General features: G+C 37.5%; 1 protein-coding gene across 3 annotated transcripts in view; it reads right to left on the bottom strand.

Moving 5' to 3' along the window:
• LOC110453390 (maestro heat-like repeat-containing protein family member 1) overlaps positions 1 to 15561 on the bottom strand; it is a 57879-nt gene that overhangs the window by 15553 nt on the left and 26765 nt on the right. For all 3 annotated transcript variants that reach the window (XM_021502314.1, XM_021502316.1, XM_021502315.1), the window contains 10 exons: positions 14700 to 14849; positions 12580 to 12714; positions 9850 to 9929; positions 8689 to 8926; positions 6598 to 6708; positions 5669 to 5804; positions 4620 to 4732; positions 3700 to 3852; positions 2168 to 2322; positions 1117 to 1273 (listed from right to left, as the gene is read on the bottom strand). In XM_021502314.1, the coding sequence (XP_021357989.1) occupies positions 1117 to 1273; positions 2168 to 2322; positions 3700 to 3852; positions 4620 to 4732; positions 5669 to 5804; positions 6598 to 6708; positions 8689 to 8926; positions 9850 to 9929; positions 12580 to 12714; positions 14700 to 14849 (1428 nt within the window). The remainder of the gene's footprint in view (positions 1 to 1116; positions 1274 to 2167; positions 2323 to 3699; positions 3853 to 4619; positions 4733 to 5668; positions 5805 to 6597; positions 6709 to 8688; positions 8927 to 9849; positions 9930 to 12579; positions 12715 to 14699; positions 14850 to 15561) is intronic.

Genomic DNA, 15561 nt, shown 5'->3' with positions numbered 1-15561 from the left:
ATTTTCTCTGGACAAATGGTGGCAGTATAACAAGTTTTACTGTCAAGATATTTTAATGTCCCTTTTTCTCTTTTCATTGAGAATTTCCTTTATATATTTCCCTCAATTCATCGCCAAACCCCTTTATAATGACAAATTTTCTCTGGACAAATTGTGGCAGTATAATGAAGTTTTACTATATCAGCAACAAACATGAAAATGTAAATATCACCTTCATTGCACACATTATCTAATATATAAACACAGGTTCACCTTCATAGCAGATCCGCGGTAACCTAGAATTTGATCACAATGTCACCTTAATGGCATATACAGACGAACCTTGTTATCTCGAAGTCGACGGAGTCGTGGGAAAACTTTGAGTTATCCGAGTATTCAAGTTATGCGGGTTCAAAAATGGTATGAAAGCTGTTTAGACAAAGCACTAGCAGTTGTTGATTTTATTAATAACCAACGCTTGTAATCAATCGATGAATGATATACATAATCAATATAGCAAATACAGGTATGTAATTTTACAACTAATACGCTTTCAAAAATAAGAGGCTGATATTCTACACATTGAAATTTTAAGTTGTCAAGTTAACTTTTCCTTGAAGTTAAAAGGTTTATTCATAAAGACATGTTCCTTCAAACCAAAGCTGGGGAGTTAAAATATACTCTCACATGTCTACCAAAAACTCTTGGATATATATGCAATATTGCCTTCATATTACACATAAGCTAGTTCCTAGAATATACACAATATCAATATATATAGGGTGGTCAAGTGGCACAATTTATAGCGCTCTTTCCTTTCATGAAGGCAGGGGGGGTTGATTCACTGATCAGACTTGAAATGGTATGGGGTCACTTGCCGGACCACATGGGTTTTCTCCAGGTGCTCTGGTTTACTCCCACATAAGACCCCCTGCGCACCATCATCCGAACTAACAAGAGTGAATAATATAAGTTGGTAGAACTTGCTTCACAACTGTTGTGAAAATAAATAAAGTTTAATTTTTTAAAACCGACATCTTATCCACGGCACATGCCACTTCAAAGATTCCAAACAAACATGTAACCTTCATGGAATATAATATCTACCTAGAATATGCATTACACAGAGATACTCACAGCCAAGGGGGCTACTGTGGCGTTTTTAATTGTCCGGTCACCGTCGGTGCGTTCCTCGTATGGCAGAGTTCGCTGTAAAGTCTCCAGTAGGTGGTCTATCATACTGGAGGCTATCTGAGCGTCTTGGGACAATATTTGCCAAATCTCAACCACATTCCTGTCAAAATAAACAACCGAGTCAACACATTTCATGATGGCACAGCATTCAAATTACTAAATAAGAGTACTTATTTCAGTCACAGATTTTAGAATATAGTCGATTAGCGCATTGCAGAATTGCGGTGATTACAATATATTAAGTTCCCAAATAAAATATCATTAGAATGACAGTACATGAAAATTTTTAAAATTTTGAAATATGAAGTTTTTTAACACATCTAAATGAATTTCCAAGAAAAATAACTACTTTATCAAAATCAAACTTTTACTTTATGCACAAACAATGTATATTTAAACGTGTTGCAACATTTCCAGACCGATTGGTTCCTTTGCCAAGCTATGACTGAGTGAGCAATTTGTATTGTTTACCTCATCCTGGGTTAAGTCACATATGAAATATACAATTACGTCGCAGCATTGCAGAGGTATACATATGGCTCACTCAGTCATAGCTCGACAAAGGGACCAGTTGGTCCTGAAATGTTACATCATGTTTACTACATACATTGTTTGTGTAGAAAGTAAAACTGTGATATTGCATATTTCTATACTGATGAATCTTATTGAAGACATAAAAAATATTTCTTGTCAAATTCAATTATGCATTAACCCTTTCACCTCTATATAACTTTAGTAGACTCTACCGCACATTGATCTGGATTAATCCATTATGGTCTACAGGGGTTAAAGGGCTAAAGGATTGACCATTGTGTCAGTAGTTAGACATAGAAAAAGAAAACTTTTTCTCTTCGAGCTGGAAGGGAAGCTTTATTAATAAGGCATATCAACATTTGAATAATGGACATCACTATTTCATCATTCTGGTTCAGGTCACCTATAGGTGATGAACTACTGGAAAGCGTGATTTTGGAAAATGTTCACAAATACTTACGCATCATAAGGGAGCGGGAAGTTGAGCAGTGATTGCATCACGGAACTAAGATGGTAGCTGGTGAGTGTACGTATGGTGCGGAGCGTGCCCGTCCTCGTCTGGGCAAACTCTATCTGGCCTAGCTTCTCGTGGAGAGACGACACGATGTTACCCACCTGTCAAGGGGAGACAACAAACATCATCAGAATCGAACAATATTATTATTAAAGTCAAGAGAGACAACACAGTATCATCAAAGTCAAGGGAGACAACACAGGACCATCAAAACAGAGACAACACAGGACCATCACAAGGGAGACAACACAGAATCATCAAATGCAAGGGAGACAATAAAGCATCTTCAAAGTCAAGGGAGACAACACAGGATCATCAAAAACAAGGGAGACAACACAGCATCATCAGAATCAAGGGAGACAACACAGCATCATCAATCAAGGGAGACAACACAGGACCATCAAAGTCAAGGGAGACACCCAAGCTTCATCAGTCAAGTGAGACAACATGGCATCATAAAAGTTAAGGAAGACAACATAGCATCATAAGTCAAGGGAGACAACACAATTTGTCAGTCAAGTGAGACAACACAGAACCATAAGTGTCCAGGGAGAAAACTTAGCGTCATCAGTCAAGGAAGACAACACAGTTAACATTTGATTTAAAGGAGACTTCTCAGCCTCAGCAACACAGCATACTTGAGTCAACGAAGACATTTTTAGTAACATGAAACCTTGTTGTCTTTGAAATTTTGTGAGGTCTACAAAATCTCAAATTTCCAAAGACTTGTTGTCTATGGGACTTGCTCATCAGATTCAAGGGAGATAACACATCATCGTCAGAGCCAAGGGAGATAACAAGGCATCATCAGATTCACAGAAAACCTACAGCATCATCAAAGTCTGGTGAGTCAACACAACATCACTGTAGTCAAAGGAGGCAACAAGACATCATCAAAATAAAGGGAGACAACACAGTATCATCAGAGTCACGGGAGACTACACAGCATCGTTAGAAAACAAGGGCGATAACAAGACATCAGATGAAAGGGAGACAACACAGCATCATCAGATTATAGGACACAGGACCTATAACTGACAGTCATGATCACTTCTTTGTACCAAAGTGTTGTATTTAACCCAATAAATGGCCCATCTTTTCTATTGCCTTTATCCCTTTTTTTCTTTCCAAGGTCCAAGGGTTTCATCACATAACCCTGATTAACCAACCTTCTTGTTACAAGGTGTCTGTATGTATTTAATCAGAAATTTGCAAGGTTCTGTAAACATTCATTAATTCTCCTAACTAGCTAAGTACCCAGGACGCTTTTTTGGTTGAATACAGTTTGTACCTAGACTAATATTCATATACATATCTATATTCATGGGTCAAAGAAGTAATATAGACGGTAAAATCCCATGTAACACTGGATCCTAATGGAGGTATGTCCGTAGGATACAAATTACTTAAAATAGTATATGGGGCAAAGAAGTATTTATGTATATATCTAGATACTTCACCATATTGTCTGACGTTACCTGTTTGAGAACTTCTCCGCCGCGGGCCTTCATCATTCCATTCAGTACCACACAGGCCCCAGAGGAGCTGTGTGATTGGGGGTCTAGCAGTCCCTCCTGTAGAACCTCCATGAAGGTTCGTAACTGGTCTGCAGGTAACTTCTTAGCTATCACCTTCAAAATAAATATTAAAGTCAAAACTCGTTCTTCGAAACAAATGATCACCACCAGAAACAAATCCACATTAAGTAGAATTTTTTGGCAAAGGAGTTTAAGATCACTTTTGGATAGGTAGTCCGGTGGTGCAGTGCAAGATAGAGCACTCGCCTTTCACCAAGGCAACCAGGGTTTGATTCTCCGATTAAACGTGAAAAGGTACGGGGGTCACCTTTCCTCCCACATCGGTTTTCTCCGGGTACTCTGGTTTCAAGCCCCTCCGCACACTAACATCCGAGCCAATAAGAGTGATTAATATAAGTTGAAATAACTTGTTTCGAGATTGTTGTAAAATAAACTAGAAAATGTCTGTAAGACATAAATGGGACGGGACGGGATGCGACAGGACGGGATGGGATGCGATGCGTCGGGACAGGACAGCCATGGGCAACACAATATGGCCCCTCATTTTATGGCGGGGGCATAATTAAGTATATATATCACTTTTTGGATTCATTGTGTCATTCAATTCACACAGGGTAGACTGATTGCCGAGTCATTATTGAAATGGAACGTGATACAGTTTCTATAAAAGAACTAGGGCCATTAAGGGTCATTTCTGGCCTCATCAGGTATTTAGAATTAGTTGTTGTATTTGTTATCTGGAACATTAATGAAGTAGGCAAATATGAAAATTCAAATCCATCCGACATCTGGTATAGGAGATATGGCATAACAAAGAGAGGTATAAACTTTATTTGACCTTGACCTCTGTTTGTACTGACCTTGGCAAGGTCGTTGATGACACTAAACAGTACAGTGGGGTCACCCTTCTCCAGCCGTTCTTTGAGCGTTGACAAGGCGTCAATCATTGGATCCTTATAATCTGCTGGATTTCCTGTGTATTTCCAAAACAAAGAGAGATGCAGTCTGCAATTCTACACAGAATAGGTAAAAGTACTGTGAAACATTCATTGTTCCGCATCTCCGACCATTTACTATGGTATCAGCATACGAACAAGGGGACATAACTCTGTACATAGAGGGAACAAGACCTTAATTCAGTACACAAAACTATGCTTTCAGAAGAGGTGCTCACATACAAAACTTAGCTATTGCTGCAAAAAGAATGTACTGCGAAATCAGATATTTTTTCGTGGGGCCCAAATTTTCGTGGTTTCCCGACAAAATACCATTTTGTGAGTACATTTATTTGTGGATTACAAGTAACCAATTAAAAAAAGAAGAATTGTTTATATTAAACTTATAATTACTCCGTTGACCTATAAATTCATGGATGAAGATAACCCACAAAATCAATGAAATTAAAAAACCCACGAAAATTAGTGATTTCACAGTATATGAAATAAGGCAAGGCAAAGTGACTAAAAGATGAAGGTTCATGAAGAATTACAGTAGTCTAGTGGTAGGACGCCTGGCTCGTGACCGAAGGGTTGCAGGTTCGAGTCTAGGCACGGCACTGTGTTGTATCTTTGAGCAAGATACTTTACTCTGCTTGTTCAAGTCTACTCAGCTGTAAATGAGTATGTGGTTGGGCAGTGCTCGAATTGTAGAATGCTAGCTGTGAACACCGAAATGGCAGCACCAGCTGTATGCTCCCCTGGGAGTTGAGAAAGATATTGGCTGGATGCAAAGGCCCTATTACCACGGATAATAATTTGAGAACCGCTTTGAGACGACCTACGAACTAGGTTGTGATAAAGCGGTATATAAGAACCTCAAATTATTATTATTATTATGAAGGACGGAAGACTGATTACGGGAAATATCAGCCCAATGAACCATACAAACGATGAGCGGAGAAGGGACTTACCGTCTATTCTGGAGGCCATCTTGAGTACGACCTGTATACAGTCCACTGCTAGCTGTCGTACCTGGGTGTTAGGATCAGTACAGCGAGGGACCAGGCGAGCTAACACAGTACACTCATTCTCAAAGCCTTTAATATCCTGCAATAGTTAGTAATCAAAAGATACAGATATTTAAGGCTTGTCTTACTTGAATATAAATGTGAATTATCTAAATCAACACAAAGTCATACATCACTTAGTGATTTCTTCAAATCTATCAAGTTACATGGACAACCAATTGCTTTACTGATCTCTGAAAAGGGGTCCATTTATTGTTTTACTAACCTCTGAATGGGATCTTTGTTTTTGTTATATTAACCTCTGGAGAGGGGTGCATGTTTTTATTTTACTGACCTCTAAAGATTTAGTTTTACTGACCTCTGAAAAAGGGTCCATGAATTAGTTTTACTAACCCCTGAAGAAGGGTTCATGATTTTGTTTTATGAACCTCTGAAGATGGTCCATGATTTAGTTTTACTAACCTCTGAAGAATGGTCCATGATTTAGTTTTACTGACCTATGTAGAAGGTCCATGATTTAGTTTTACTGATCTCTGAAGAAGGGTCCATGATTTAGTTTTACTAACCTCTGAAGAAGGATCCATGATTTAGTTTACTGACTGCTGAAGAAGGGTCCATGAATTGTTTTACTGACCTCTGTAGAAGGGTCCATGATTTAGTTTACTGACCTCTGAAGAAGGGTCCATGATTTAGTTTACTGACCTCTGTAGAAGGGTCCATGATTTAGTTTAACTGCCTCTGAAGAAGGGTTCATGAATTGTTTTACTGACCTCTGTAGAAGGGTCCATGATTTAGTTTACTGACCTCTGAAGAAGGGTCCATGATTTAGTTTACTGACCTCTGGAGAAGGTCCATGATTTAGTTTTACTGACCTCTGAAGAGGGGTCCATGTTCTCCAGTATGTACTCCTCTGCCATGAGGAGTGTTTCCAGGGACCGCACCCGTCGATGGTCATCTAGCTCGAAAAACCATTTCATCATGTGCTGAAAGTAAAAAGTCATATAAAACAAATATATAATATTGACAGGTCCATCGGTTGAAAATAAGTAAGATAAATTAAAGGTCAATGGAACAAATATATAATATTGACAGGTTCATCAGTTGAAAATAAGTAAGATAAATTAAAGGTCAATGTAACAAATATATAATATTGACAGGTCCATCGGTTGAAAATAATAAAATAAATTAAAGGTAAATGTAACAAATATATAATATTGACAGGTCCATCGGTTGAAAATAATAAAATAAATTAAAGGTCAATGTAACAAAAAAGGTAACATATATACAGGTCATTGTTGAAAACAGGTCCATGTGTTGCAACTTTATAGGTCAATGTATTAAACATAGGTAATTCTGTTAAAAATAGGTCAGATGTACAGGTCAATGTACTAAAAATAGGTCAGATGTACAGGTCAATGTACTCAAAATAGGTCAGATGTACGGGTCAGTGTACTCAAAATAGGTCAGATGTACAGGTCAATGTACTCAAAATAGGTCAGATGTACGGGTCAATGTACTCAAAATAGGTCAGATGTACAGGTCAATGCCCTCAAAATAGGTCAGATGTACGGGTCAGTGTACTAAAAATAGGTCAGATGTACAGGTCAATGTACTCAAAATATGTCAGATGTACGGGTCAGTGTACTCAAAATAGGTTAGATGTACAGGTCAATGTACTCAAAATAGGTCAGATGTAAGGGTCAATGTACTCAAAATAGGTCAGATGTATGGGTCAATGTACTCAAAATAGGTCAGATGTATGGGTCAATGTTCTCAAAATAGGTCAGATGTACAGGTCAGTGTACTCAAAATAGATCAGATATACGAGTCAATGTACTCAAAATAGGTCAGATGTATGGGTCAATGTTCTCAAAATAGGTCAGATGTACAGGTCAGTGTACTCAAAATAGGTCAGATGTACGAGTCAATGTACTCAAAATAGGTCAGATGTACAGGTCAGTGTACTCAAAATAGATCAGATATACGGGTCAATGTACTCAAAATAGGTCAGATGTACAGGTCAGTGTACTCAAAATAGATCAGATGTATGGGTCAATGTTCTCAAAATAGGTCAGATGAATGGGTCAATGTACTCAAAATAGGTCAGATGTATGGGTCAATGTACTCAAAATAGGTCAGATGTACAGATCAGTGTACTCAAAATAGGTCAGATGTATGGGTCAATGTACTCAAAATAGGTCAGATGTACAGGTCAATATACTCAAAATAGGTCAGATGCTAAACAGGACATGGAAACAACAGGTATGCTCCAAAGTAGAAATGGTGTGTATCATTTAAGGTCACACAGGTATAATTTGGCTTTGATACTGGTAATGATATGGTATAGTTTATCACTTTACTTTAGCATTTACTTCATGAACTTATTTACAGGAATACTGTATACCATGAAATCTCGCCGCAGTTTAATTTTTTGCCTTTTTCGTCCTCTGCAATGAGGGCGAATTTATCATGATAGGGAACAGTAGTAAGCTATGTAATAAACATAGTAATCAAATGTGTAGGGCGAAATTAACATAGGGCGAAAATGGATTTCATCGGTGTAGGGCGAAAATTTGACTGTGCAAACGTTTCCGGTTATACAGTATTCTTCCAATGACATGTGTGTGAGGATTTAATTGCAAAAAAGAAATAATTGTTACAACTCTTATAGCATCTCCCGTTTAATTCTGGGGTTTTGGGGGGGTTTTTTGAAAATCAATTCTTCAACATCTATTCTCACACGTTACCCCAAAAGTATCAATTAAATGAAAAAAAAATTAGATTATTTACTGTACATTTAACAGCAGAATGTTGTTCTAAATTAGCATGTTTCTTTTAAATCAAATTTTCAAATTCTTCACATTTTACATATAGGTAACTATCATTAGTATTACAAAAGATCTTTGTAAAGTACGTAATTATTTCACGTTACATGTGACCTTGGCATGTGACCTTGACCTTACCTTGAAGACACAGTCAAGGCCATTGGGTGTGAGTTCCTTGCTGAGGATCACACAGATAAGGTCGTGCATGGCCTCAGTGGTAGACTGTAGTAACACCTCAGCTTCCAGCATCTGGTCGTAGGCCTCCTCTTTTCCTTTCTTAGGTGACAGCCCCTCCTTCGGCAAAACGAACAGACAGTCTGTCGCTGTCTTAATTAAATCAAAGATCTCTGCCTCAGACAGCTTAGGATCCAATTTACTATAGATCACTGTTAAGGAAACATCTGACTGATTTTTTTGATGAAATTTCATTGAAAATTAAATGAAATTTCATTGAAAATTTAATGAAATTTCATTGAAAATTTAATGAAATTTTATTGAAAATTTAAATTTTGTCACACAAATGAAAGTAAAGTAAGTACATCAGAACACTCATACTATGAAAATCAGCTACATGCACATGCTCAAATTTGTATCGACAGAAATAGTCATTTTAAAGTTGGTTTACCGTTAATCTGATTGGTTGTGTTACTAACAAGAGACCTAAAAGGCCTGTACTACTACTGATAGGTAGAGCCCCAAATGCAGAAATATTTTTAATATTTGTTACTTTGATGATAACATTTTTATATGATTGCTTAAGCAGCAAGGCCCATGTGAGTAAGTAACTAGTAAGGTAACAAATCAATATTTATATATTCCCTTGAAACTATAATAGGACTTCCAAAATAGCTATTTTTAAGTAATTTTGTGAAAAACCAGAAGAGATCTTTTAGATTTGTGTCGGAGGTCAATTTTCCGGGCATTCTGGACATCGTTATTGAGGGAAAAAATTGATGTGCAAAATAGACAAGTAGAATTTGTTTCAGTAATTTCGGCTCTATTTAAAAAGTACCTGCTCAAATACTTGGCTCCGCTAGCATCAACGGATTATTGACATATATTTCCTTACCAGATAGCCAAATCAAACTGAAGGTAGTACCAAACACCGTTATAGCCCCTTAGCCCAAATGTATATTTGTGTAATAAATTGAAGTATTTAATCTCGATATTCCTTGCTTATGTCTTTTGCTCATAAATTACATAGGTGCGCAGATTACACGGTTTTCCAGGTAACCAGCATGTTCTTGTTGGTACTTGTACTTTAAAGATATTTTTAGCGAAGTTTAACGTTAAGGATACACCAAGGTAGCGCAAGATTTCATCGCAAGCGCTCTTGTCTCATTCGTGATGGAAGTCGTAGATTCTGCCTTCATGTAGCTCTGTGTAAAAACAAAATGTTCTTAAAATTGATATAATTTTTAAACAAAATTTTGATCCATCATATTAAGTTTGCCTTAAACTTAAATTTGACCAACAACTAACATGTAGGTATCTCGGGTCAGAATACAGAATTCTTTCTACTATAGGAAGAATGGAGCTTTGTTAAATGCCAAAATCGTTGTAGCAAGGCATTGTCAGAGGAAGAGAGAAAGCACTTCTATACTTCCCACATATTCAATTGTAAGATTATGCAGTTGGAGCATAAAAAGGTCTTAAATTTGGTACTGCGGTGTCTGCTCTGTAATATTCAAGTATTAGCCAGGTGACATATGACCAGTTGTTTTGGGTGGGGCAGTGGCTCACACACTTGCCTTTCATTAAGGCGACCGGGGACCGGTTCCCCGATTGGATGTGAAAAAGTATGGGGTTAGCTGCCCGACCACATGGGTTTTCTCAAGGTACCCTGGTTTCCTTCCACATAAAGACCCCCCGTGCATCAGGGCAAACAAGAGTGGTTATCATAAGTTGAAATAACTAGTTTCATAATTGTTGTAAAATAAATAAAGTTTATTTTACCAGTAGCTAGTGCCGCACTAATAAGGCAGATCCTGTGAAATTCTCATATTGTGTTAATTGTATGAATTATATATCTAAGTACGGGTACATGTATCTTAGCTAGATAGGGTGCTATATCAATATATTTTTTATTGTAAATAATGTATTTATGAAACAAATGCGACCAGGATGCAAACATTACACTTGGACATGCTATATGAGGATTTGTGATAGATGAATACACACATATATATAGCAGTGCTATTTCACAGAGAAAAGTCCAAGAATTATATCATAATGTTTGAAAATGTAGCCACCGTAAAAGTCAAAAAAGTTGCAAACAGCAGTGACAAATTATTCTCACTGAACAATAAAAAGGCCATTTTATTTTTATTTTGTATGTATCAGGTACCCCAACCGACCCTAGTTTTTACCTCCAACCCTTACAATTTTATCTCACTTGAACGCACTCCATCCAGTGTTGGGATAACTTGTCCACCGGGTGTAAACAAAGTGATGGAATCTGATGGTATAATACCATCTCTACTTCATAGGCAGGTATCAAAACCAAATGGAAGTCCGATATAATTATTTACAGATGTGTTCGGTAATTTTTGTAATTTTTGAAAATTAGCCCCCACCTCTCAAAAAAGTAAAAAATAAATTAAAAAAATAAGATAGAAATAAATGAAGAAATACATGGATTTTGAATGGATGGTATGTTTAAGAAGTGTTCCCCTATTCTTAAATCTCTGCAAAAAAAGTGAAATTGGGATATGGAAGGGAGAGCACTCATTCTCCCCTCAAATTGAATCATACATTTCAAAGCATCTGGGCCAACAAGAGTGATAAATATAAGTTAGAGAACTTGATTCACAATTGTTGTAAATTAAATAAAGTTAATATCTAATAGTTCAAAGCAGCTTATAATCAGAAGTGTATGACGAAAAAACAAGAAGTACAACATTTAAAACATTAAATGAAATTCATGCTTGACATTTTTCTAATCAGATATTAACCATATTGAACAAAAGAAATCAACATCCACTGACAGAAAATACAACATTTCTTAATTAACTAGGAATAAAACAGACATATATTATATCTCTGTGGTTCACAACAGAAAATAGAGATGGCCTCCAAGCGTTCTTTCCATGTCCCCATTTCTTCTTTTACATGATAATTCCTCTACATATCGCCATTGGAAAACCTCTTTATAATGCCAAAATAATTCTGAACACCTGGTGGCAGTATACAGTCTTACTGTGTATAGGTACCAATATTATGTGTCTGTATGATGAGACAGGAAAACATTCTACACCTGCATTAGGAACCTGTTAACTGAGATAGGTGTATAATGAGATATTTATGTCTCTATTCTGAGATACCTGTATTCTGAAATGTATGTACCTGTATTTTGAAAACTATGTACCTGTATTCTGAAATCTATGTACCTGTATTCTGAGACTTATGTACCTGTATTCTGAGATAGCTGTATTCTGAGATAGCTGTATTCTGAGAACTATGTACCTGTATTCTGAAAACTATGTACCTGTATTCTGAAAACTATGTACCTGTATTCTGAAAACTATGTACCTGTATTCTGAAAACTATGTACCTGTATTTTGAGATAGCTGTATTCTGAGACTTATGTACCTGTATTCTGAGATAGCTGTATTCTGAGAACTATGTACTTGTATTCTGAGATACCTGTATTTTGAGAACTATGTATCTGTATTCTGAGATACCTGAATTCTGAAAACTATGTACATATATTCTGCGATACATCTATTCCGACATCTTTCTACTTGTATTCTAAATTACCTGTATATTGAGATATTTTCACCTGTATCATAAGACCTATGTACCTACATAAAGAGACACCTATATACTGAGACATTACACCTGTATTATGTACCTGTAGGTGATTAAGAAATTCTCCTCTATTGCTGAAGTTATACTGAGACTTGAGGTGATCAGGGTGGAGGGCTTTGCCGATCAGGTCCACGGTTCGAATCAAGTTTTGTTTGACGCCCATGTCCTGCCAACAAAAACTTACAACATTAATCATGCATTCGACCATGCAAAAGGTACCTGTAAAAACTCTAGGTATTCGGAGCGCTGAGTGAAATTGAAATCAAGTTTCCGACGACGTGAAATGTTGTCCAAAGTTTTCCCGATCAACTCTATAGTGCGTATACAACATCTCTTCATGTCCACTGTCTCCATCTGTCATAAGGTAAAAGACATCAACGACAAACATACATACATTTTTCAAAGCAAATATTTTTTTACTGCAGAACTGACTCTCAACAGATTGTAAAACCCTATGGTATTTTTTTCAGAATGAAATCTATGTATCGCAGTATAAAACTTTGAGTTGTAATTTCATAATTATCTGAAATTTACGATGTTATCAAAAGGTATTATATTATTGCATTTTACTGCAATTTCCATGAACATTTGATATATTGCAGTATTTTAATAATATTTTTTTTATAGTTTTACAATTGCAAAAAGACTCTGAGAGGTTAGAAGTCACTGGAAATGTTTAGATTATGAATGTTGATAATATCCTTGTGACCTGTAACTGTAAAACATCATACTATGTTAACTCATTCACCCCTGACGACATTTGTATTCTTCCAATTCAAAGATTGGAATAGGTCATTATGAAATTTCAGGGGTGAATGAGTTAAAGAAGTTGTGGCTACCGTCACCAAAGACAGGACGTAATCAAAGGTCATTTGGTTACCTTGGTCTGAGATAAGTGAGGTTCATGGATATGTGGTTACTTTGGTCTGAGATAAGTGAGGTTGATGGTTATATGGCTAACATGGTCAGCGATAAATGAGGTTCATGGTAATGTGGTCAACTTAGTCTGAGATAAGTGAGGTTCATGGATATGTGTTTACTTTGGTTTGAGATAAGTGAGGTTGATGGATAATATGTGGTTACCTTGGTCTGAGATAAGTGAGATTCATGGATATGTGGTTACCTTGGTCTGAGACAAGTGAGGTTCATGGATACGTGGCTACCTTGGTCTGAGATAAGTGAGTTTCATGGATATGTGTTAGGGTTTAGGGTCAGTGAAAGTGTGTAGGTGTGTGTGTGTGCAGTGTCATGTGGTATGCCATGTGACGGGGTTGCCTTGACGTTTGCAAAGTAGGGCTGTATGCCACGGAGAATGGTGGCTTCCATCCGGGCCACGATCGCGGTTGGGGGCGAAAACAGGGCCACAAAACCGTAACACAACATATTGGTCTGAGATAGGGGAGGGTCATGGATACGTGGCTACCTTGGTCTGAGATAAGTGAGATTCATGGATATGTGGTTACCTTGGTCTGAGACAAGTGAGGTTCATGGATACGTGGCTACCTTGGTCTGAGATAAGTGAGGTTCATAGATACGGGGCTACCTTGGTCTGAGATAAGTGAGATTCATGGATATGTGGTTACCTTGGTCTGAGACAAGTGAGGTTCATGGATACGTGGCTACCTTGGTCTGAGATAAGTGAGATTCATGGATATGTGTTAGGGTTTAGGGTCAGTGACAGTGTGTAGGTGTGTGTGTGTGCAGTGTCATGTGGTATGCCATGTGACGGGGTTACCTTGACGTTTGCAAAGTAGGGCTGTATGCCACGGAGAATGGTGGCTTCCATCCGGGACACGATCGGGGTTGGGGGCGAAAACAGGGCCACAAAACCGTAACACAACATATTGGTCTGAGATAGGTGAGGTTCATGGATACGTGGCTACCTTGGTCTGAGATAAGTGAGGTTCATGGATACATGGCTACCTTGGTCTGAGATAAGTGAGAATCATGGATACATGGCTACCTTGGTCTGAGATAAGTGAGGTTCATGGATAAGTGGTTACCATGGTCTGAGATAAGTGAGATTCATGGATATGTGGTTACCTTGGTCTGAGATAGGTGAGGTTCATGGATATGTGGTTTACTTTGGTCTGAGATAAGTGAGGTTGATGGTTATATGGCTACCATGGTCAGCGATAAATGAGGTTCATGGTAATGTGGTCAACTTAGTCTGAGATAAGTGAGGTTCATGGATACACAGTTACCTTGGCCTCTGCCAGATATGGTTCGATGACCTTGAGCATTCTGGCCTCCATTCTATACTTGCTGAGTTTAGGGTCAGTGACAGTGTGTAGGTGTGTGTGTGCAGTGTCATGTGGTATGTCATGTGACGGGGTTACCTTGACGTTTGCAAAGTAGGGCTGTATGCCACGGAGAATGGTGGCTTCCATCCGGGACACGATCAGGGTTGGGGGCGAAAACAGGGCCACGAAACCGTAACACAACATCAATGTAGCCTTCGTCCTCTCTATGTCAGCTTCTGACCTATCCTAAAAACAAAAGTACAAGTGTTTTAGGATTGTCTTACACAGGTTACAGGGGTCATGATATGCAATTCAGAGAGTTCAAAGGTCAATACAAATCCAAAAAGTGTTACAGTAATATACTCATGGAAGTGACTGTGAGAGTACGGTCAAACCATGTTATGTCAAGTCGTCCGAATCAATGATATAGAGGTCCAATGGCTGGTATATATAGCTTACCTGGATTTTATCTAATCAAACTCAAAATTAATAAGATTTTTTTCGAAATGTGACAACATGACAAAATTGAAATTATATGAATGTGAATACTGAGTGTTATTACAAATAGGAAAGCCAGAGACTAAATATCATTCATGTTCATTATATTGAACAAAAACATATTTGGTCAAATTTTTGAAAAATGTATATTATCAAGTTTTATTACAGACAAGCAGATAGCAGAGTCCACAGAGTATACATAGCTATGTCTCAAGCAAGCCTATGGTAGGAAATTTGACCTTGGCAATATTTATGAACATTACATACTTTCATTTCATCATTGCACTTGAGGAAACGCTTCCAAATTATTACAGAAAGCTCATTTTAGTATGCTAACGTCACGCTACCACAATTGGTACACTACCCAAATTGGTACACGGTCAGCAAATTGATCGAATAGTACTTTAAAATTAAATTTGAGCATTTTCCTTTGAAAGTATAACAAAAGAGATATTTATCA

This window comes from Mizuhopecten yessoensis, unplaced genomic scaffold (assembly GCF_002113885.1).
Source record: "Mizuhopecten yessoensis strain PY_sf001 unplaced genomic scaffold, ASM211388v2 scaffold7283, whole genome shotgun sequence".
NCBI classification, from domain to species: domain Eukaryota; kingdom Metazoa; phylum Mollusca; class Bivalvia; order Pectinida; family Pectinidae; genus Mizuhopecten; species Mizuhopecten yessoensis.
The sequence above is the reverse complement of the archived record's forward strand: the minus strand, read 5'-3'. Positions and strand labels throughout refer to the sequence as shown.